Source organism: Ixodes scapularis, unplaced genomic scaffold, assembly GCF_016920785.2.
Source record: "Ixodes scapularis isolate PalLabHiFi unplaced genomic scaffold, ASM1692078v2 PGA_scaffold5__190_contigs__length_132052651, whole genome shotgun sequence".
Lineage (NCBI taxonomy): Eukaryota > Metazoa > Arthropoda > Arachnida > Ixodida > Ixodidae > Ixodes > Ixodes scapularis.
In genome coordinates, this window is record NW_024609880.1 from 59,477,592 (window position 1) to 59,501,030 (window position 23,439).

At 42.9% G+C, this 23,439-nt stretch overlaps 1 protein-coding gene across 1 annotated transcript; it reads left to right on the forward strand.

Annotated features, from left to right (window-relative positions):
- The first annotated feature begins 21,964 nt into the window (after positions 1-21,964).
- LOC120844703 (cuticle protein 16.8-like) lies at positions 21,965-23,066 on the forward strand. Its single transcript, XM_040216623.1, has 3 exons — positions 21,965-21,976; positions 22,081-22,134; positions 22,647-23,066. Exons 1-3 carry the CDS (start codon positions 21,965-21,967, stop codon positions 23,064-23,066), a joined length of 486 nt encoding a protein of 161 aa, XP_040072557.1.
- Positions 23,067-23,439: the final 373 nt, after the last annotated feature.

The window sequence follows — 23,439 nt, forward strand, 5'->3', positions numbered from 1 at the left end:
TCCAATTCGGCAGTACAGAGCATTGTAAACGTTTTTTTTTTTTCATTTTCTTGTACATTGCCAGCTTCCAACAGGCTGCACAATACTCTGTAAGAAAAAAGGATGTTCGCTTTCAAATACATACTTCACGGTTGTACATAGTATTGAATGCAAAAAAAAAAAGAAGCAAGGTTTCGAAAAAAAATAGTATTTGTTGTTTTCAATTTCGAAAAAGAAAAAAACACTTCCGATTTTGTCCGTCATCCGCTTGCGCCCCCGACTGGGGCAGAGGCGCAATATTGCACAACTACGCAGACATTGTTAATTACCTAAAAAACAGACGACACCAGCTATAGCAACTGACAAAATGTGAAAAATCGGACGTGTTCTTCAAATGTCCAACTTCCAGCATGCGCTGCATGCCTTCCTCCGTGCTTTGTCTGCGCCCGCGGGCTCGAGGTGCACGATATGCCGAAGCACTATCAAAGGCAGGAGGCTCGCGCTGGAGGAGGGACAACTTAAGCTCCTCCCTGCCGTTTTTAACTGATTAATGACAGTTATCAGATATACAAAGCAAACGGCGATAGCAGGCGGCAGTGCTGCCATCTGCATCTCCTAATGAGCAATCTCACTGATATTGTAGTGAGTGCGCAGCCGAGCTGGTGGAAATTAACCTTTTAGGAAGAAAAACACCCCTGGCATTCTAGTGCTGCGAGATAAGCGAACTTCTTCACGCCGGCGCGCGTACATTTTTTGGGTACGGGTTTTTTAGGGAAACTTCGTAAATCCCTTGAACCAGTTGCTAATCTTGCACAAGAGTTTCAAGTTATGTTTAAGGCAACTTTTGTTATAATTTCGTGCCGTTAATAAATAGAAGATACAACACAGAGCGTAATGAAGCAGCTCTAGTCCCCGCGTACCTTATCCTCATAGACCTTTATCAAAATAAAACTGTTTTTGATAATGGGCAAGAGATAAACTCCAGAATTTTAATGCTGAATTTCGTTTTCAGCATGTTCTTAGTAAACTTCTTTTATTATTAATCCAACGAGAGCGTGTTGGTGCGGCTCAAGATTGAAGAAAAAATAACCATGTAGGGCACAGACAATGCGACCACAATTTTCATGTTTTTTTCAGAACGTTTATATAGTAAATTAGCTCGAATATTGTTTTAGACACGTGGTACATATGACCTTAAAAAAATTAATTTTTCAATTTACCCCTTCACACTTTTCGTTTTGAAAAGTGGGTGTTTTTTTATATTTTTAATACTGGCACAGGACCAAATTTAAAATATTTACTTTTCTGCTTCGCGTTCAGAAGAATTTTTTTTGTAAACTTGACCCGTGTGTTCTCTTAGTTACGAGCTATATACATAGCGGTCAAGCATGTATATTACAGCGAGCATCTTTTAGTTTTCGCCTTAAAAACTGATCATTACTTCTAATATTTACAATTTCACATTAAAAAAAATTCGTTAAAAAGTTCTAACTTTTTGCGTTGTGTGGAATCAGTACTACCCACAACCGTTGAGTTTATATTTTTATGCCGACCACCGTATCAGTTTCTGTAACTGATTTGTTTTGCTATATGCTCACTGTTGTTAATTTATTTTAGAAAAGAGAGTAACGAGATTTTTTATCAACATATCTTATAATTATATTTTGCTTTACTTATTGCCAACACACATTAGTATTAAATATTAATATGGTAGCAGGCTTTGAAAACATTAGAAATATATTAGCTTTTCAATAAATAATTTTTTATGTATCAGCGCCTTTAAAAACACTGAGAACTGCGTGACAAAACCTATTGCATTATTTAAAATAATATATTTCCCTACTAAAACTGTGTTTATTTCACTGTTTCGCTTGAAACCTAAAAAATTGCCCATTTTTAGAAACTTCACGGTGTTACAGAAACTAAACAAAAATTATAGCAAAACTATCTTGGAACAGCTATTTTTGCGTCGCAATAACAGATAAACACTTTTAGACGCAATCCGTGTATGTGCAATTTAGACCTTAGTTGTATGGGGTTGAATGACCTGGACAATATTTGATCTTGCCCGTGAACAAGATTGCTAGGAAATTTGAACTTTCCAACCTAAAGCAAGTGAATGTAACTAAATCTCGAATTTCTTTTAATAAGGTACCAGAGTCGTTCTTTTAAGCACTGCTTTTTTGAGTTCTTCATGAACTTGGGCTAAGCTGGTATTAGAGTCTTGCGTAAGACTTCCTTGATCTCTTGATTGCATTTGCAAAGGCTTCTTTGAGTAACAATGCATAAAATGCAAAACAAACGTATATTTCTTATACGTATATCGGGCTCATTTGTCTGTGGCGATATGGTGTACTCTTGGGACATGAAATCTACGTAGATAAAATTATGGTTATATTCCGTGAGATTAAATGCCATTCATTGCTTGCTTTGCTTCTTATGCAAAATAAAAATGGTGGAAAAATTCAAGATAAAATAACCACTCACCAGCCAGCTTGGCTAAGTACCCTCTGCCACTTTGCGTTAAGTCTTTCTGCATGTACGAGCGAAACTCAACGTGTCGTTCCGTGCATGATCTACTGCCTCCTTTTCTGTGCACTGAAATTATGTCGGCGTTCCGCGAATGTTCAACTATTAGTAAATTAGCCTAGTTAATATCTCATCGAAAGTCTTCATGATTTTGGTTATTACAACGCTTATGTACATATTGCTGAAAAAAAAGTCTAGAGACTATTCGTCTTGATTTGTTTTTGCAAGTATTGAGACCACATTATAAGAGATATCAGTGCCTTCTTAGTTATGTTTAGTTAATATCAGACATCATAGGGTTCATCTATACGACTGAATCGTTTAGAGATCATTCGAAGCAGGAGACAACCCTTGCAAATAAAACGCACCTCTGGTGGAGGGAAAGGGATATGGTCGTGAGGGTATGCGGAAGCAAGATAATTTCATTCGAGTTCTCAACAAGCCGAGGCAAACTCTTAAAAACACTTCAAACTCGCTCAAACAAACGTGCCAAAGCCTTGAGAAATTATGAAGTAGATGTGTTGTGCAAACCTGTCGCAAACCAGTAGAAATGTGCCTCTTATGAAAGTGTGTGTCTTCAGTTTAATTTAGCATAATAAATACTGTTTTTCCTTGCTCGTGCTTCCTAGTACAAAAGAGACACTTGAACTTTTCGTCGGCTTGTATGCTCTCCCATACAAATTATAATTCCAGTTTGGCCATAATCTCGCTAAAATACTCACGTATGCCCATCAAAAAAGCAAGAGTTGGGAAATATTGTCGATAAATCCCGCATCAGTTACCTTCCTTATCTTTACATACAATCTAGTTGATCTTTGCAATGTCGTTGGGAACGTCATTGCACTGACTGGCGGCATGCTTTCGCGTGCGCCAGTCAGTGGAATGACCTGCCCATCTTTCGCGTGCTCGGGAATTTACTGGAATTAACATAGAAGGAGTGTCTTATTTTCAATAAAGGTGATTGGTTTAAAGGAATGAAAGAATTGCCCTTACACTGCTTGGAATGTGATGTGGGGGGTATTTAAGTCGCAACAATCTCCCAGCGAACCACATTGCGACTTCAAAGCAAAGAAAAATCATCCATCATGTTCTCCAAGGTGCTATAACCTTTCTTACTTGTTCGACTCTATAGCGCACAGATGGAGCCAAATTGGTCGTACCATTATCGTGAACAAATTAACAGTGCCCTGATTTTTTTTCCCCAGGTTCTTGTCTGCTGTCTTTTTGCCTTTGTGGCCTGCGGGGTTGTTGTCGAGCATGTGAGTATGAAACGAGTAGATACTGTGTAGAAATAACTAAATATTGTAAAGAAACGACAAACTATTTTAGAAACTAAATTTTGTATCTAAATACAAGATATGGCATTCACTTAACCTTGTGTAGAAATGACTCCATAATGTTTTAGTTGCGTAAACGCGACAACTTTTTTAATGTAAATTACACTCAACGAACTTGCCAAATAAATTTACTGTTAAATTCAATTACATTAATATAAATCGCAATTCACAGCCCTTACAGAGCCCCAGTTAAAGTTCTCGTAATTCAATGACAATATTGAGTCCACACGCCGAACTGTACATTATAAAACTAATGCCGAATATAATCACTGAAATTCAAGGCTCTTATTTATTTTATTTGCACTAAGTCTCTCAGGCTGTAAGATGGAGTGTGAGTAAATTATTGCCAAGGGTGCAAAATTTATGAAATAGCTGGTAGTGAAAAATATCTAATTAAGCAATCTTGTAAAAATTATGAGGCACATGTGCTCGCGTAAATTGAGGTTTGTTTCACCCACTTCAGGGTAATCCAATCTTGGGGTGAAGTATTGAAATCTCGTGAAATATAACTTTCAGTTAGTCTCGCAGCTCTTTAGCTTGCAGTCTTCGTATGACACAGGGAAAATATGCAGTGTAAAATTATCAAACTATACAAGAGAAATGCACCTATGATGAGCCGTCATTCTCCTCTTTTCGTTTTACAATAGCCACCCCAGCCCTACAGCTTCGGCTTCGACAACGTCGACGAGTTCGGCACCCGCATGACCCGTCAGGAGACCGGAGATGAGTTCAACAACAAGGTCGGCTCCTACAGCTACACTGATGCGTTCGGTGTTAGCCGTCTCGTGAAATACGTGGCTGACGCCACCGGCTTTCACCCGATCGTCGAGACCAACGAACCAGGCACCAAGACCTCGGCCCCAGCCGACGCTCCATTCTTCTCCACCGCCGTCGAGGGCCCACACCCTGTCGTCGTCAAGGCTGCCCCAGTGGCCGTTCACGCCGTGCAGGCTGCTCCAGTTGCTGTGAGCGTCGGTCATGCGGTCCCAGCGGTGCACGCTGCGGCTGCCTTCCCCTAAGCCCACCATGCTCCTCTCGCCTACGGCCTTGCCCGGTACTTCTAGGATATTAATAAATTATTGACAAATGTATAATGAAACCTCAGTCATTGAAAAATTAGTTTCAGTTTCCAATGAAAATACAGTCAAATTGTGTAAAGCAGGAAACACCGCACGATACACAAACCGTGGTACCATAATCCAGGTATCATACATGTATTAGTTAGGGCATCCAGGTTAGGCGATTGCACTACTACGCACCGTAGTGTTTTTGGCCTCACAAGGGGTCCGCGGTATCTTTACAGGCCACACCAGCTTCATTCGATCAGATGGTGCTAAAGGAATACTAACACCTCCCAAAATAATTAGACGGTTTAATGTGGTGTCAGAAGGCTACCAATTCAATAGTTTGCTAGAAAATCACGTATATTTTAATAAAGCCAAAAAATGAAACTGCTCGAAACCCAAGGCGAAACACGAGCACAGTGTAATGGCGCGGCGTGTTCACCAGAGAGGTGGGAGAAATATGGAGGAGGAGAAAGTTTCCGGAAGGCAGGTGTCTACACCCAACATCCGTTTTTGTTTATTTTTTTATTTTTTTTTTGTGACGATGACGACAATTTTAACATTGTGATGGTCAGTCACACGAAAGGGAACTCATCGCTCGCAGTAACCCGCCAGTCGACTGTAGATAAGAAAGTTTGCGGCCAATGTTTTTTCCAAACGCACTCCCCAGGCTGCAAGTCGGGCAGCACCACGTATTGGCCACATTCGCACCTAATAAAGAAATTGTACGTAAGCATATTCAAAACCAAATACGCACTTTGTACTTGACGCTTGCGCGTGCTTCTAACTCTTACCAATTCCTTTTCGTAAGTCGAGAAGGGTGCGAAGACTCGGCGACGTCAGCCACGAGAAGAGGGCGAAGACTCGGCGACGTCAGCCACGAGAAGGGGCGACGACTCGGCGACGTCCTCGTTCGAATCAGCTTGGTGGTTCGCAAAAATTGTTTTGATAGGTAAAATACTTCTCTTTCGAAGTTGAACACATTCGCGCGTACCTCGAACGACACTTTTGAAGTAGAGGTCCCACGACCGTCATCCGCCGTCATTGGCTAGTGCCGTTCATCCAGCCGTCCAGCCCGCGACTCTCGAGGGGCTCCCGCGATCCCGCGATGCGACACCAAGTTGAGAATTACGCATTGCGTACGCTTCCCGCACTCTGAAACTTTTATTCAATCAACGTATTTGCAGCTTTTAGAGGCCCCGAAAAATGTATCTCGTAAGTTTTTTCTACTTTTAATACAGAGTATGTGCCTTCGATGATCCACCACCTTTATTATATTTGGTGGTTGTGTCCAAACCGCACGCGACAACGAAGTAGAAAGTGAGCGCGACTCAAACCAGCCAGTTCTTGATCGGAGTTTTTCGAAAGAAAAATAAACTAAATTTGAGCCGCATATCTAGTTTTGGGTAACTGGGTTCTCATATATCATGTGCAAGTAAAAACCTTTGCGAGAATAAATATCCTGTCGGTGTACCTTCAGTTTCGTCAGAAAGATGAAGACGACCGCGAGGCAGGGGCTGGAGCGATCATCTAAAACAAACCAAGCCCTCTTGGCTGGTCTTGCTTACAAAAAATCATTATACTTTTTCCATCTTCTTGTCCCACTATCTTTTTTGCCCTCGTGATTCTCCTAAACATAGCTAATATAAGATAATAAAGAAAGCACGTCATGCAATATTTAAAGGAAATTAGTCATAGTAGTCCTATACACCAGTCTCTTTCTAATGGGCCTTTATATTTATAGTCAATAGGCTCTCAGAACAGACTGTACTGGAAAATGCTCGCGAAGTGTAACGTCTTTCAAAACTGTTTGATGAAAAGGAACTCAGTATTATTTGAATTATTACCGCAATGTCCCGCTATAGTTTAGCGATTTGGATATCTCAATTTGGACGCTGGCAATCGTTAACACGGAATATATAATATAGCTTGAACGTCTAACCCTAACAATCCAGGCCCAAATTCGATCCTCACAGCTGCTTGCTGGCTGCTTGCAATTGAACTTGCCCAAACTCTCTTGGATAAACGATTTAAATGTATGAATAGAATATGCCTCTCTCAGCTTTCATTCGCAATGGGAGCTGCAGTCTGATTGACAAATCACGGCTGTTATTGCATCAAAAGTGTAATTCGGGCGTTGAATCCGTCTCAAAAATGGAAGCTGCGGAAGAGAGTTGGCAGGTGATTTGTGACGGCTGAATCGCAGCCTGAAAGGGGCTCCGGTCTGGCCTACGTAGTCCATGTCACAAAGTTTGCATCGCAACACGTAGATAACATCAGCCGAGTGGCAGCTCAGGGTTGTGTTAACTTTGAACGAGAAATTTGATGCGGCGTTTTTAATCTCGTTGGTGTGTACTCTGTGGTCACAAACCTGGCAACTGGACTTTCCGCAAGGCTGGCCACCAAGAGTGGGAGATGTTGAGCTTTTGGAATGCACCGAGATGTTTTTGAGGTTTCTGCCTTGCCGCTAGACTACTCGTGGTGGTCCCCCAAATAACGTGCTAAGTCTTTCGCTCTGCTGCAAGGTCCTAAAGTTTTTTGTTAGAATGTTATTTACATTTGGAAGTATGGCCGAATAAGTGACTACCAGATTAGCTCTTTGGTTTTTACGTGCGGTGGGTTGAAACAGGTTAGTAAGGTGATGTCTATCCAGTGCGCGATATCTTTCGATGGCGTTGTCAACCACAGCAAGGTAATATATTTGCTCGGTGAGTACCGCTTTTTCTTCCTCTGGGTTGCGATTAAAATCAGTCGCATTGGAGCAAATTATTTTTAATCTATGTGCTTGACAAGGTATGGAATGCTTGTTTTCCTTGTTTAGTGTGAGAACTGTTAAAGTGAGGATACTGTTGGCTGTCCATGGGTTTTCGGTAGAGTTTCGTTGAGAGGTGGAGTTCGAGAATTTCTACGGTCACGTCCAACAAATCTATGCTTGTTGCGGAGTAACAGTGCGAGAATCGCATATTAGGATGAAAGGCGTTAAAATTACCCGTAAATGTTAGAAGGTCTGCCTCGCTGTACGACCAAATTAAAAAGATATCGTCGATTTACCTTTTATAAAATTATAGTTTTAATTCGCGGTTGGAGATTAAACGGAACTCGAGATTGGCAATAAAAAGGTTGGCATAGCTGAGGGCCATCTTTGTGCCAACAGTCGTGCCACGATCTTCAGATAGTGCTTTCCCCCGAATTCCAAGTTTTTGTGTTCTAAAACTAACATAATTAGTGTTGCAAGAACTTTATCGTTCTCACCATCGTTTGGTGGGATTTTGTTACGGGCACTTATCACTGTCTTGATATCGTCCTGAAGAGGAATAATCGTGTAAAGGGACCCCAGGTCCATGATGAGCTAGAGTGCATTAGTCAGTGTAATAGGCTGCAATATCTCAAGGAGGAAGTGATTTGTGTCCTTTAGATATACTGGGACTTCAGTTGGGAGGTTCATTATAAGTAAGTTAAAAAAAACTTAAAATTCGATCTTATACTGTGTCGATTCCTGACACAATTGGCCATTCTGAGTTTCCTGGTTTGTGAATTTCGTGTAATGTATAAAATCATTCAAGTTTCGGATAGGCGGATTTCATTGCTTTGTAAATTTCCGCGAAAATTTATTTGTTTTTTGTAAAAGAGATGTTAGCATTTCTTTCATTACCTTGGTGTACTTTTCAGTGAGATTGTCCTGAATTCTCTGTAAACATTTTTGTCGTTAAGCTGCCTGAATCCTTAATCCAAGCAATCTTGCCTGTTTTGAACCCCAACCACTTCTTCTTTATCTGCTGGTTTGTTGGTACTGTTGTCTCTCGAGTAGAGTGAACGATTAGCTGCGTGTTCGGCAGAGCTGAGATTGTAGCGTAATTTCTTCTGCTGTTTACAGCTCTGTATCACATCTTATTGCACCTATTCAGTGTATAACTCGTGGTAATTATTACGCTGTGCGTTCGGAGTTTTCGACCGGTCGGACGCATTCGAAATTCGTTTTCGGTTGTCTTGGGGTTACTCGCGGAAATACTCTTTTAGTCGCAGGTTTCTGGCAAAGTCAGCTAAATCCTTAAATATCCGAAACTCATTGAATTATCCGGAAGACGAGCAAAAACTAAGGCCCTTTGAACACATGGACATCTCCGCGGCCGGTAAGCTGACGTTGGACAAATTAATTACGTTTTGTTGCTTTCCAGTGTTCTCGGGGTAAGGGCTCGCTCTATCAGCGCCTTCTCCTTGGGATGTGGTTGCTGCAGCTTGAGCTTGTTGCAAATGCCAGGTGTAAATTGTTGGTTTGGTCTGTTGGTGTATTCGTCGCGTAGCTGCCACCAGGTACTGTGTTAGAGATTCCGGCCACTAAATGTTACTCGCGTGGTTCTCACGAGCTACTGTATTGGAGGCGCGAGATGTACCCACGGTTTCACGTGCCAGTTTCTTCGTTTCTGTTGCATTAAGCTCACAGAGTTGTTTTTGTTTTATTCCGAGAGCTACATGTTTTCTGTTAGACTAGCATAATTTGCTCAGTTTAATGTAGCTTTCCGTGTCGGTGCGCTCTGCTGCGCGACGCTCACTGTGTTGAATGCTAAATTTCAATAGCTGGTGAGAGGCTGTTTTTAGGATGCGGTTTCACTCATTATGTTTTTTTTCGTTAAACGCGCTCATGGAAGGGTTCAGTTTTACGTTTAGTCTTTTTGGTGCGATGCCCAAGTCAAGGTAATATTACATAGAACATAGAACATAAAACATAGCTTTATTGAAAGAACTATCTTTTTTTTTTTTCAAGATGAAATAGCAGTACTGCAGTGTTTGAGTGTGGACCTCGTGTCGGATCCGCTTATCTATGATTTTTCGTAAGTGCAGAAATAACCTCGAATGATGGTGCTCGGGAGGTATGGAACCTAAGGAATCGGTGAGTCAGGAACGAGGCGCCCTCGTTTAGACGACATCTACGTTGCTGCTGCGCAGATTGTAGCGGTGGGCAGGAACAGCTCTATCATGAGTTCTCGTGCTGGTCGCCGAAGCGGCCTGGAACGGTGTTAGATTTAAAGCAGAGAACAAGCCGTCGAATCGTTGTCCCGTGCTGTCTGTATTGGAAGCCGTAGGTGGAGATAGAAACTGTTAGCGTGGAAGTTCCGGAGGAGAAGTCATGGCTTCCGCCTCTCTCCGGGTTGGCAATGCCTGGGTATCCCCATTGGATTATTTGTGGCCCCGCCTCACGCTTGGGTGGCGATACCCTCGGGCTCTTTTGAGAAGCGCTCGTGGCTCCATATTGGCCCGTGATTGGCGATGCCTGCGGAGCAGAGAGCGACATGTTCGATGCCGGAGTGGTGTGCAATGCCCGGGGACTCTCTGGAGGAGACAGTTGTGATTTCGGCCTCGCTCTCGGTTGGTGATGACTGGGGGCTCTCTCTAAAAGCACTTTTGGCAACAGCCTCGAACTCGGTCTGCGATGCCTGTGGGACCTCTGTACGGTCACCCAAAGCTTCAGCTGTGGTAACGTTTGGTGCTGCCAGGGGGCTCTTATTAGGCGCATTTCTGTCTCCGGCCTTACTTTTGGTTGGTGGTGATGGGAGCACTCTGGAGGAGCACTCGTACCTTTGGCCTCGCTCCTGGTTGGTGATGCCGGGGGGCTATTTGTAGGAACACTCACGGCTCCGGTCTTGCTCTCGGTTATTGACACCTGGAGCGTACGTAGTGGGATGCCGAATGGGGGAACGGTGTTTACTGGACTCCTTCGAGACGGCGGGGAAAGAACGGTCGAGCTCATGCTACCGAATGATGCCAACAACGTTGCTGCAGGGATTTTGGTCAGCCTAGGAGAAGACGTCTAGCTTTTGCCATAGCCGAACGCTTTAAAGTGCCGAGCCAAGGTAGCCCCACACACAAAACTGGGTTGAATCCCACCTGCCGGCAGGAAGCGTCGCGTTGGTAGATGTACGAAGCCGTGTTAAAGTACACATTTGCGAGAACTTCCAGGAATAGGTTATTCATCTCCTCATTGAAGTACTCTGCCTAAGTATATATATATATATTTTATATATATATATATATATATACATATATATATAAATATATATATATATATATATATATATATATATATTGGTACTGCATTGTCTAGAATCAACCAAACAAACGATGACTGTGTTTTCTCTCTACCAGTACTGAGAGTATTGCATACTATTCAGTTTTGAAGCAAAAAAAGAATAGGTGTTCCGTCTCGTAGTACATGCTTTATGGTTATATTTTGTTAGTAACTTAAATCACACAAAAACAAGGTATGAAAAAGCATGATTTGTTCTTAAAGCGAAACATTTCTTTTAAATATTTTTTTTTTTAAATTCATTTACTGCACTGGCCAAAATGCAGGACACTCAGTTTAAAGAAAACAGGTGTTCGGTTTAATATACGTAAATAACTGTTGTAAATGTTTAAAATTGAAGCACAAAATGGTAAAGTACTTTAAAAGTGTAGTGGTTATCCTTTAAAATTGAGAATATGTCCCTTGCCTCCCCGTCCTGAGGCACATAGACACACTACGCATACATTAGCCGGCGATTTTAATGAACTACAAAGCCGATGACGCCGGCTATTGTAAGTGAAAAAAATGAGACCAGTCGGCCGTGTTCTTCGAACGCTCAAACTCATGCAAACACTCCATGCCTTCCGCCGTGCTTTGGTTGTGTACGTGGGCACGAGGTGAACAAGGCCCCAAGCGTACCAAAAGCCGAATGCTCTCACTGAAGGCGGGAACTCTTAAAGGGATACTGACATGATATTTATGCTCGCTAAAGTGTTTGCTTGTAAATGACATATGAGAGCCCAACAAACCAGAACACAATTTTTGGTCCCACCAAAAACAACCGAAAGAGAACTTGCCGGCTTTAGTCGTGCTCACCCTCTCCTCCGTTGTCACGTGCCGTTTTATATGGTTTAGACACACACACACACCGATTATAATCAAAGTCGAAGGTCATCAAAGGCAAACAATCAATATTAAAAATAGAGAAAAATGATACCCATTTTCTGTGGCTTCCAAAACGCTGCAAATATGTTGATTGAAAAAAAAAATGTTGCAGAAAGAACCGGATGCATTCTGTAGATACTCTGCGCAATTCTCAACATAGCGTCGCATCGCGGACTCCTAACTAGCGGGCAATGTTGTACATGTTCCTCAAAAAAAAAAAAAGGAACGGAAGATCGTTTTACGTTCCTTCTGATTTTTGGAACGCGTTGCCATTACAAGTTCCATTTGAAACTCGTTGCCATTAAGTCACAAATGGAGCGTATCGTTTTTTTACATGATATTTGTAGTTTGCTGATTACCATACATAGCTAAATAGAGGAAGGTTTTTTTATTTTTATTTGTCCCATTAAAGGGATACTTCAATAAAATTTGAAAGATGTCCGTCGTGTTCAAAAATAGGTTGAATATGATCCCCAATATCCGTAAATGACAATCGCACGTTTGCATTTTGAGCCTGGTGGCTGTATTTTTGTTATAAACGGCCCACTTTCGCAAGCACTCAGAGAAGGCCCAGCTTAGAGCACGTGACATCCGACGCAATCGTGACGTAGGTTGTCTCGGGACGAGGAAAGCTACGGCAAGGCTGACGCCGATGGGATGGCCTAGTCGTTCCAGCCACCGAAGCGGCTGCTTTTGTACGAATTTGGAGTGACGGGTTAATTATTTATAATCTTGTAGGGGGACAATAGCTACTTCTGGAACACACAAAAGGGATTCTCGGGAATACGAGAGTTCCTCCTTCCCCTCTTCTCTCGTCGTGGCAGGAGGCGAGACACTCACCGTCACTAGCTGTCAAGGTTCCCAGACGGGCATTACAAACAAGGCGTTAGCGACATCCACCAGGTACTCCTTGCTAATCGTTTAATTCGTTTTAAAATTTCTTTTCGTGACATTTTTTTAAAAGATATTGGTGTGTTCGATGTGATACTGCTTTTTTGAACACATATAGACCATAATATAAACGCCGAAATTTCGTTGTAGTATCCCTTTAAATGGGAACATATTAACTTGAATGCCGTGATGGAAGGGCGCAAGGAGAAGAAAACGAGCGGAAGCAGTTTTTCATTTGTTGATATATTCACCTTTAAAAATTTCATATTTTTATCATATTCACGTTTTTGGTGGGCGATTGGGACGAGGCAAATGTACTGTTACCCCACATTGCGCGAGCGTTTTACAGCAACCTCGCACGTTTCAATCTGACGAAGTCCCTTGTTCCAACTCAACAACGGCTGCTTCTCAATGTTGCTGTCCGCAGGACGAGCAGGTGAAGAAGAGGGTAAGGCCTTCGGAAGGTCAGCTTTGAAATCTACAAGTCCTGTTTCGTGAAGGTTGGATTCGTTGTTCATTTCGAAGGTGCAGAAAAAGGGAAGAAGGACCAAATGTTAATTTCTGTGTATCTTTTGAGTGAACAATGTTCGGGATACAAGCGTGTGTTCGATATCGGGTAACCTGTTCTTTTGTTTAACTGTAATCCTCTTTGCGGGAGTTCAGTGATGGCTGTAGTCGGCCTTAGATTTCCGGTTGTATGAGGATTCGTGAAAGCAAAGAAAGTGGCTGAATTTGAAACGTCCTTCGTTCTGTGTCTTTTCATTCCACTAAACGTTCTGCATTGTGCAACGCGGTCTCGGGCACTGAAAATCGAATCAAGGTCCACTAGCTTTCCTGCACCCTACAGTTACCAAGTGAGGACCATACAAAATAAATCCTAAGTTAAGTAATTCAAACGTTAACGAGATCGTGCTCTTCATAAAGATGTTGTATTTATATCTTTTATAATTTCCCTCCTAGAAATAGTATACAAATTACCTCACTGCACGAAAAATAGGAACGCCGTTTCTTTCTTCGTTCCAGAAAAAATGTAACGCGTTCCCGCTCCAGTTCTACTGATGCAAAATGGAACGGCGGCGTTCCTTCGTTCCTCCTAAAAGGAACGCCGTTCCGTACAACACTGCTCGCAGGCTGGACGGCTGAACGAAGCGAACTAAACGAAGGCAGCGGACGACGTGCGTGGGACCTCTACCTCAGAACTGTTCGTGGTACTGGCGAATTTGTCTTACATCGAAACAGAAATATTTTACCAATAAAAACATTTAGCATTTATTGCGTAGGACACGCCCGACCCGCAAGTTGATTGGCTTCAAGACGTCGCCGAGTCGTCGTCCCTTCTCCTGGCTGAAGGCATCGCTCGCCTTACAAACACGATTGGTAAGAGCTTGAAAAACGCTCAAACGTCAATCACGAAGTGCTTGATTTTTACGTTCTTCGTGCTATGTGCGACGCGTGACGTGCGCGGTTTTCGACGGCTTCAAACTAAAATCGCACGGACCAAAAAAAAAAAAAAAGGTGACCCTCCGGCAACTCTCCTCTCCTCACATTTCTTCTTCCTCACCGGTCCAGTTTCGGTTTCGGTTTCAAGCAGTTGCATTTTGTTTTTTTGCTTTTGTTTCTTTACTTTAATAATTTATACGTGGCGCTGTAGCAAAATAGTTATTGCATAGACCTCTGGCAGCATAATAAATCGCCGAACAAAAAATAATATATATTTATATTTTTATTTTTTTTTGGAGGGGGGTGGGGGGGGGGGGGCAGCAGTGTCCTTTTGGGCTTCTCTCTACCGTTCTAACCATGTTATTGGCTATTCTCAGATATAGAAAGCAGACGACGACAGCACGTGGCAGCGCTGCCGTATGCGTCTTGCGAACAATCTCGCACCAGCGCGCACAGTTTTTTTCTGAATAGGGCTTTCAGGCAACCTTTATTAATCCATGGAACCGGATGCTAAATTTGCTCTAGAGTCGCAAGTTGTGGTTTAAGAGACTTTCATTATATGTTGTACCCTTAATAAGCGAAGTAAAAAAGACAACACTATGCGTGATCTGGTCGTTCTAGTCCCCATTTACCTTATCCTCGTAGATTTTTTTTATAAAAATAAAACAGTTTTTGATTCGGAAGCAAGTGCGTTTTCTTCCGTATACATATATATATATATATATATATATATATATATATATATATATATATATATATATATATATATATATACGAACGAATATGTGCAGATGAATGAACCGTACTTAATCCAATGAATCAAAGAATCAAAGTTTCCAGGAACCCGCCGAAAGCCCAAAATTGGCGGAGCCAGGATATATATATATATATATATATATATATATATATATATATATATATATATATATATATTTTTTTTTTTTACATTTGATGCAAGTTCGCGCCCAATTCCGAACATCCTTATTAATTCCTGGCCAAACAAACCGCTGGGTTAGTATACATTGGGTTGCTCGAATTCCAGGATGAGCCAGTGAATGGAGCGATTCGATGACCTGACGTCGGAAAGCAAGTGGGACGAAGGGCCGTGGCACTTGCGATGAGCAGTCCCAGATGATAAGAACGTCACACGTCGGGAGCACAATTGGCTTGAGGTCAAGTCGATGATGTGAAGCACTGAGCCTCAGCAGTTCAGGGTCATCCTGCCGAGCCAACGCCATCACTTGGAAATCGATGCTTGCTGGTATGATGGAGGAGCAGGAAGATGTCACAATACGTGAGAGTGTGTCAGCAGGACCGTTGTTTGTACCCTTTACGTGGCGTATATCTGTGGTGTATTCAGAGATGTACGCCATCTGGCGTATCTCGCGAGGGGTGTATGTGTCACTGACAGGCCTGACAGCGTAAGTTAGTGGCTTGTGGTCGGTAAGTACAAATAAATGTTGACCATCTAAAGAATGGCGGAAGTGTTTGATGGCTTGGTGGATTGCGAGGAGCTCCCGGCCAAACGTGCAGTATCGGCTCTCTGTCGGGGTGAGTTTTCTTGAAAAGAAAGCGACTGGTTGCCATGCACTGTGAATGTATTGTTGCAGAACGGCGCCCATTGCGGCGTCAGAAGCGTCTGCCATGATGTTGATGGGCACATTCTGTTGTGAGTGGGTGAGAAGAGTTGCGCTTGCCAGGTCACTTTTTATGCAAGAAAAGGCACGGGAGGCTGTGTCTGTCCAAGTGAGTGATGCGGAGTTGCGCTTGACGCCTTTGAGAAGCTCCGTAAGCGGCAGTAGGGTGGAGGCGCAATTTGGAATAAAAGGTCGGTAAAAGTTTATTAATCCCAGAAACACCCGAAGTTGCCGAACTGTTGACGGTTGTGGGAAATTTTGGACGACCTCGACTTTTTCCGGAAGAGGTCGTATTCCATGCTGATCCACGCTGTGGCCAAGGAAATTGAGCTGAGAAACTCCGAACTCACATTTTGACTTATTAATTATCAAGCCGTATTCATTCAGGCGTTCAAAGAGCAGACGGAGATGTTGAAGATGTTGCTCTGCAGTGCTGCTGGAAAAAAGCAGGTCATCTACATAGGCATAACAAAATGTAAGCCCCTGAATAATGTTGTTGACAAAACGTTGGAATGTCTGAGCCGCGTTGCGGAGACCAAAAGGCATCCGCAGATATTCGTACAAGCCAAAGGGAGTGATAATTGCCGTCTTTGGGATGTCAGATGGCTCGACCGGTATTTGATGAGAGGCTTTCACCAAGTCGATTTTTGAGAAAATTGTAGCGTCTTGTAAAGAGTTTGTGAAGTCCGCTATATATGGCAGGGGATATCGGTCAGGAACGGTGGCGTTGTTGAGAGCCCGGTAGTCCCCACATGGCCTCCAAACTCCCGGCTCATTTTTAGGCACCATGTGGAGGGGTGACGCCCAAGGACTTGAAGATGGTCGGATGATTCCCATGTTGAGCATGTGCTCGAACTCTTTGCGAGCTATCTTTAGGCTATCTGGAGCCAGCCGTCGTACACGGGCATGAGTGGGTGGTTCGGTTGTAATGGTATGGTGAGTGATGCTGTGTTTGACAGGGCGCTGAAAATTGCTCGGGCGAGTTAGGGCTGGGAACTCTTGAAGCAGTTTCTGGTAGGGGGACATAGGGGTCAGGCATCCCGCCCAGTCAAGGACGGGAGCGGTGCATGCAATTCCCTGCACTTTTAGATGTGTTGTAGCATCTACAAGGCGTTTTTTGTGCATATCAACCATCAGATTGAAGTGCCTGAGAAAATCTGCGCCAAGGATTGGATAGGACACGTCTGCTACGAGAAATATCCAAGGAAATGCCCTTCGTAGTCCGATGTTAAGGGTCATGTGCTCTTCGCCGTAAGTGGAGATGGTTGTCTTATTTGCTGCTTGTAGCATCGAGTGCGTTCGTTTCAATCTTCGTGTCACAGCAGAGGTGGGTAGAACACTTACCTCCGCGCCGGTGTCTACGAGGAAACGGAAGCCAGAGTCGCGATCGGTCACAAAGAACAAGCGGCTGGCCTGGCTACCGACACCACTCGCCGCCTCTAGTGGTGCGTCAACGCATTTCCCGAGGCTGAGCAGGGGGAAACACAGTTGCGGGTGAGGTCTCCGAAGGTCCGGTGATACCAGCAGAGGCTGGTGTTGGGTGATCTCGCTCGAAATGCAGCTGGAGACTTGTGGCGAGGACGTTGAGAAGATCGTTGGTTCGCTCGTGAAGTCGAACGGGTCGCGATGGCAGCTACTTGCGCTGAAAGGTTTCGCATTTCATGGCGGAATTCTCCTCGTATGTCATCGAGGGTGCAGGTGTTTGTACAAACGGGTCTTCTTTCGAGGATGGATGGCCCGTGATCGGTAAGAGCGGAGATCTGGGAGGATGTTGCTGTGGCGACGTCCATGAGAGTGTCCGCCAGTTGGGAAAGTTCAGGTAACGCGAGTCCCGATGCCGATGCGAGGACCATGCGAACGTTGAAAGGCAGTTGCTGAAGAAAGAGCTCTCGTAAAAGAGCGACGTCGAAGTTTCGAGCCTTTTCTTCCAACAGTTGTTGGAGACGCCTGAGTAGCTGGGAAGGCTTTCGGTCCCCCAACTCTTCTGAGCTTATGAGTTGTTGGAGTCGTCGTTGTTCAGACTCGGAAGTGCGTTTCACCATCTCTGCTTTTAACACATCGTATGGAGAGGCAGCCGGTGGGTCAAGAATGATGTCCCGAATCTCCATAGAGATCTCGGGTGGCAATGCTGCCACAACGTAGTGAAATCTTTGCGCTTGTGAAGTTATCCTGCTAATGTTAAACTGACTTTGCACTTGGGCGAACCATACCTGCGGATCAGAAGACCAGAATTTTGGAGGGCGGAGCTGGTGAATTGCTGAGAGGTGGTCGCACGGTGGAGGATCTCCGGATGAATACATGATGCAGGGTTGTGCAGCCCAGGTCACCAATTGAAAAAAACCAAAGGTTCCTTCCGTTTATTTTACAACAGACGAACTATATACAAGAAGCTATGTGAATAAATAAGACGTCCGAGATGTCCGAACACCGGCATGCTGCCTCGGTCTCGAGCCTTCCCTCCTTCGTTCCTGTGTCCTCGTCCTTGTCTGTTTCTGGGACTGGTTAGGTCACCCGCTACATATATATATAAAATCTTTTTTTAACGGAACAACTATTAGTTTCCGCTTTGAAAACTGAGTATTTTTAAATATTCTCAATACTAGCAAAGGACCAAATTTGAAAATAATTTTTTAGTCGAAAATTTTTTTTCACACTTTACACGTTAGTTGTATTAGTTACAAGCTAAATATGGCCGTAAAGTATTTTGGTTGGGGGGGAGATGTTAGGTCCCAGGACTTTCGGGGAAACTGTGGTCTGTATATGTATTCTTGTATGTTTTTTGTTTTTTTTTTGTGACGGGCTCAAAGGAAAACAGGGGGCCCGCAATGTTTACGAGTACCGGACGCGACGCGACGGCAGTTAACGAATTCCGAAGTAACCCGAATCTCGAGCACCGGGCTTGGAAATGTGGGGAGTGGGCGAGAACCACCGCCGGGTCGGAACGACACGGCGGGGGGTGCGGAGCGACCCGGCGAGGTGACAAGCGATGCTGACCAGACGCCCGGGAAAGTGGGGATGATTCCTGGGATTTTGGGGGCGCGCGGGAAAGGGGAAGGCAGTTTACGCTGAGCATCGGAGGGGGCAAGACGCCACCAGGACTCCGAGAGGTCTCGCGTAGCTCCTAAGATCTGTAACCCAGTCCGTAACTATATATGTAAATAAATCATATATATATATATTCGTATCCTTCACCTGGGTGTCCCTGTGCCACTACATCTCCGTTGGCCAACGTGGAATTGGGGTTGCCATCATCACATCGGCGGCAACCCGACAAAGAACATCAGCCTCTCTCAACGACACCAGCAAGAGAGAGAGGAGGAGAAGTGATCAACTATATAGTTTTAAAATGATCAGATTTAACCGTTTTTATACTTGAGTTTGTCGCTATACATTTGATATGGTTCATTTATTTTAGAAAAAAGAGTAACAGGTTTCTACAAAACCTATAATTTAAAATACTTTGCTTCGCTTACTACTTACTGTTTTGAGACCTGTGTTTTTTGTTTGTTTGTTTTTTCCTTTCTTTTTCTCAGTCTCGAGATGTTTTTACTATGTCCACACTTTAGTTTTAAATTATATTATGCTAGCATATTTTAGAAAATAAGTGGTAAATATTATGTTTCTATGGAATTTTTAATCCATCCGCACCATTAAAAGCACTCTTAAATGCGTGGCAAAACCTTTCGAATAATTTATAATATATTGACCAACTACAACGTTGTTTATCTAACAGCCTTGCTTAAAAACTTAATAGACAAATTATGGGTTTTCCAGAAATTCAAAGGTTCGTCATACAAAATTATAAAAAAGGTATAGCAAAAATATTTTGCAACATCCATTTTTACATTACTAATAATACAAAGGTTTTGGATGAATTCCGTGGAGGTGGAATTTAGGACACATTTTTTTAAGAGTAGTCGGTGGTTGATCAGGCTCTTTGTTGAGTGCAATATTTAGAAAAACCTCAAACCAATTTATGTAAATTCTAACACACCAGCAGATGTTTCAAAACGAATATGTGAAGCATCTAGACGCAAATAAATAAAATGACGCATGGTATTGAACAAAACTACTATAATTAGATGAAATGCTAATTTTACAGACTGCGATGACCAATGTTTTCTTTATTGACTATTAAATTTAGATTCATGCGCGATTACCGCCATCTAATGATAGAGAAATATCGTTCAAAACACTTTCGAAGGTTCATCAACGACATCACTAGTGGCATGTCATTTTTATGTTGATCGTGCACGGCACGCTAACTGCAGTAATATTTTTTTTTATTCTGGTGATAATTGAACATAGTAAAAACACCCCGAGACTGGGAACAAGAAAAGATTTCTGCTCTAAAACGTTTGCCAACGTTTGTTCGCGGCGAGAGATTCAAATTTCTTGAACAACAAATTATACCACTGTAGCTTAATTGACAGGCCGCCTTGTCACATTCGAATTCACCGTACCAAACAGGCATGTGGCGCTTAACTTCCGATGGGTCGTTTAATATTATGTATGAGGCGAGTGTCTTCCCCGTCAGACAAAACCTTGCAGATCTAATATAGGCCAGGTGAGTCTACACCTTAATTCGTGGGTAAATTTCAGGTTAAGAAAATTGTTAAACTCCAATCAAATATTAAAAAAAATAAATACACTAGCAATCCTGCCACAAATTAGTCATATTGCATGTAAATAAATTTATAAAAAAATAATTAGAATAGTTTCAACTGAATATCATAGATCATTTTTATATCTTTGCATTTGTATACCTCGCGTAATTTTGAAGATTTTCTGGTTTTGACTATTACTTTTTCAATTTTCTTTGAAGATGCTTTTCAATATTGTCATTAATTCAAGACTAATTGACTACTTTTGTAGAAGTTGTGAGTTGTACGGCTCTAGAGCCATCCTGCTAATTTATTTCCTACTGGAATAAACATATTTAAATATTTTCAATGAAGACTATTCTTATTTCTTTAAAATGGGTTGATTACGAAATTCCAGGTAAAGTTGGATTGTTTACTGAATTATATCAATCGCCCGAAACTTTCCAATTGAAACCATACATTCAAACTTACTCTTTAAGATATCTTTACTTCGTCACGATTTCACTTTCGCAGAGACCAATATGACTTTGCCATTACTTCTGTTCGGTGCATAGTTTTCGAAGGAACAATTCGTTTAACGTTACTAGAGGCACCCTGTATAGCACTCCTTTGCGCGTTCATATACATGATCAAAGTGACCTCTAAATTTTGGTGAAACAATGGCCTTTTTTTCAGTCTCTATATTGTGATGATGATGCTGTGGGTAGTGAGAAGGACAGAACAGGAAACTATGATAAAATGCACAAACGGCTATTGAAGGTCTGACCAGCACGTGGGTCTTGGAGGGAGGTGTTCGTGCGCGCTACTACCCCCTCGTTGTCGCACCTTCTTAATTAATTCCACTTGTTCGAGATAGATCGTGCGTTTCAAACTTGATAGTATTGATATTAATATATACTAAAATTTCTCTCAATATCAGCCCGTCCCGTATAATATCTCGATTGTGATTGTGCACAACATTTTTATATAAGACGAGGAACGGAAGCACGAGCAAGATTCAGTAGTTTTTACAGAACGATTAAGGCGACGTGTTTTCCACCATTTGAAGGAAACTTTATTTAACGAGAAAAGCTTCAATTGTAGATTTCCTTTCAAGTGACATGCATTCTACATGTTATGGTGCCGTATATATACATAAAGTATAAACACTCAAAAAAACTTAAAAAAAATTAAATTTTGTTTACCACAAGCGAGCTTCGCATAATGAGGCAAAGATGCGAGCAGTGCTGCATATGAAGCAAACAAAATAACTGATCCTCCTTGCCTGAGGGTTAAATTATATTCTATCTTGAGCCACTTATGGTCTATGAAAACTAAGACAGTATCTCTTACTACATTCCTTTTTTAGCCCTAGCCACGTTCCTCTGCTGAGTATTTTTTAAAAAAGAGTTATTTTTCCCAGACCGCCCATTGGTTTATAAGATAAGCTATAACATAATAAAACCTGTCTAGAGTGAACTGCGCTTGGTATATAAGCAAACGTCAGGTTCATATGCAGCACCGATCTCACTCCGAACAGAGAGGAAAAGTACCCACGATGTTCTCTAAGGTACGCGAATATCCCTCACTCTGAGAGCTGCTTAGCATTCAGATCCATGATTTGTAGCCTTGCGTTCACTTTCAGTGAAATAACGGTCCATCTCTTCGTTGCAGATTCTTCTGTGCTGCCTCTTCGCCTATGTGGCCTGTGGTGTTGTGGTTGAACACGTGAGTCTGCGGAAATAATTTTGCAATCTTCTAATAGCACAGCGCTTGGACCACGCTGTTCAAATTTATGCGATGGAAACGTTCCTTGAATCAAAATTGATTACGTACCAAACATACGACATGTTTACTACAACGTAGAAGATAATCTAGTAGCTCAGGCTGTTATTTTTTCGCGCTTTTTTAACAGTATGAATAATGTTTAGAAAAGACACAAAGAAGAAAACGTATGATTCTAGGTTGCAATCATGACGACGCTAAACGCCTTTTAGAACAAATTTCAAATTTATTGTAGTTTCTCGAACGCGATGCCGCTCACAGCTACTTTCAACCTCCGGGCTACTCAAGCATTTTTCTAAAAGGAGATGAACACTGAGTTGATGATAACACCTCAAATACATATATTCACTCTGCCGTGCTCATCATCACTTTGTATCATTATGATGCACCAGACAAGACTGCAACAACCGAAACTCTTTCAAATATTTCTTTTCCTGTATCACGTACTTTTGCAGGCCCCACCCCAACCATACAGCTTCGGCTTCGACAACGTCGACGAGTTTGGCACCCGCATGACCCGTCAGGAGACCGGAGACGAGTTCAACAACAAGGTCGGCTCCTACAGTTACGTTGACGCGTTCGGTGTTACCCGTGTGGTGAAGTACGTGGCCGACGCCACCGGCTTCCATCCGACTGTCGAAACCAACGAGCCAGGAACCAAGACCTCGGTCCCAGCCGACGCTCCGTTCTTCTCCAGCGCCGTTGAGGGCCCACACCCGGTCGTTGTCAAGGCTGCCCCAGTGGCCGCCGTTCACGCTGTGCACGCTGCTCCAGTTGCCGTGCGCGCAGTGCACGCCGCCCCAGTGGTGCACGCTGCTCCCTTCGCCTACGCCCACCACGCTCCTCTGGCCTACGGTCTTGCCAAGCACTTCTAAGAAATTAATAAATTATTGAGGCATGACAAATTGGGTCCTGATGAATGAGATTGTGCTTCAGGTTCTCTCTCACTACGGCGGTGGGACTGCTTGCTGCGCTTCAAGTCCAACGACAGACAAGAACTCACCCGTCGTCGATCGTTTGTCGGCGCTTGTCGGTATTTGTCGCGGAAGTTGGTGCTTGGAGTGGGACAGCATCAGCGACAAGGAACTTTGTGGTGTCGCCGGACAAAAATTGATGTTTGTCGCTCTAGTGGGACGAGGCCATTACGGCATTCAGTTTAGGCGAATGTACTAATACACACACCGTAGTTCTTTTAGCGCCACACGGGGCTCTATTATTTAGCCTTACATGACATAGCAGTGGCATATG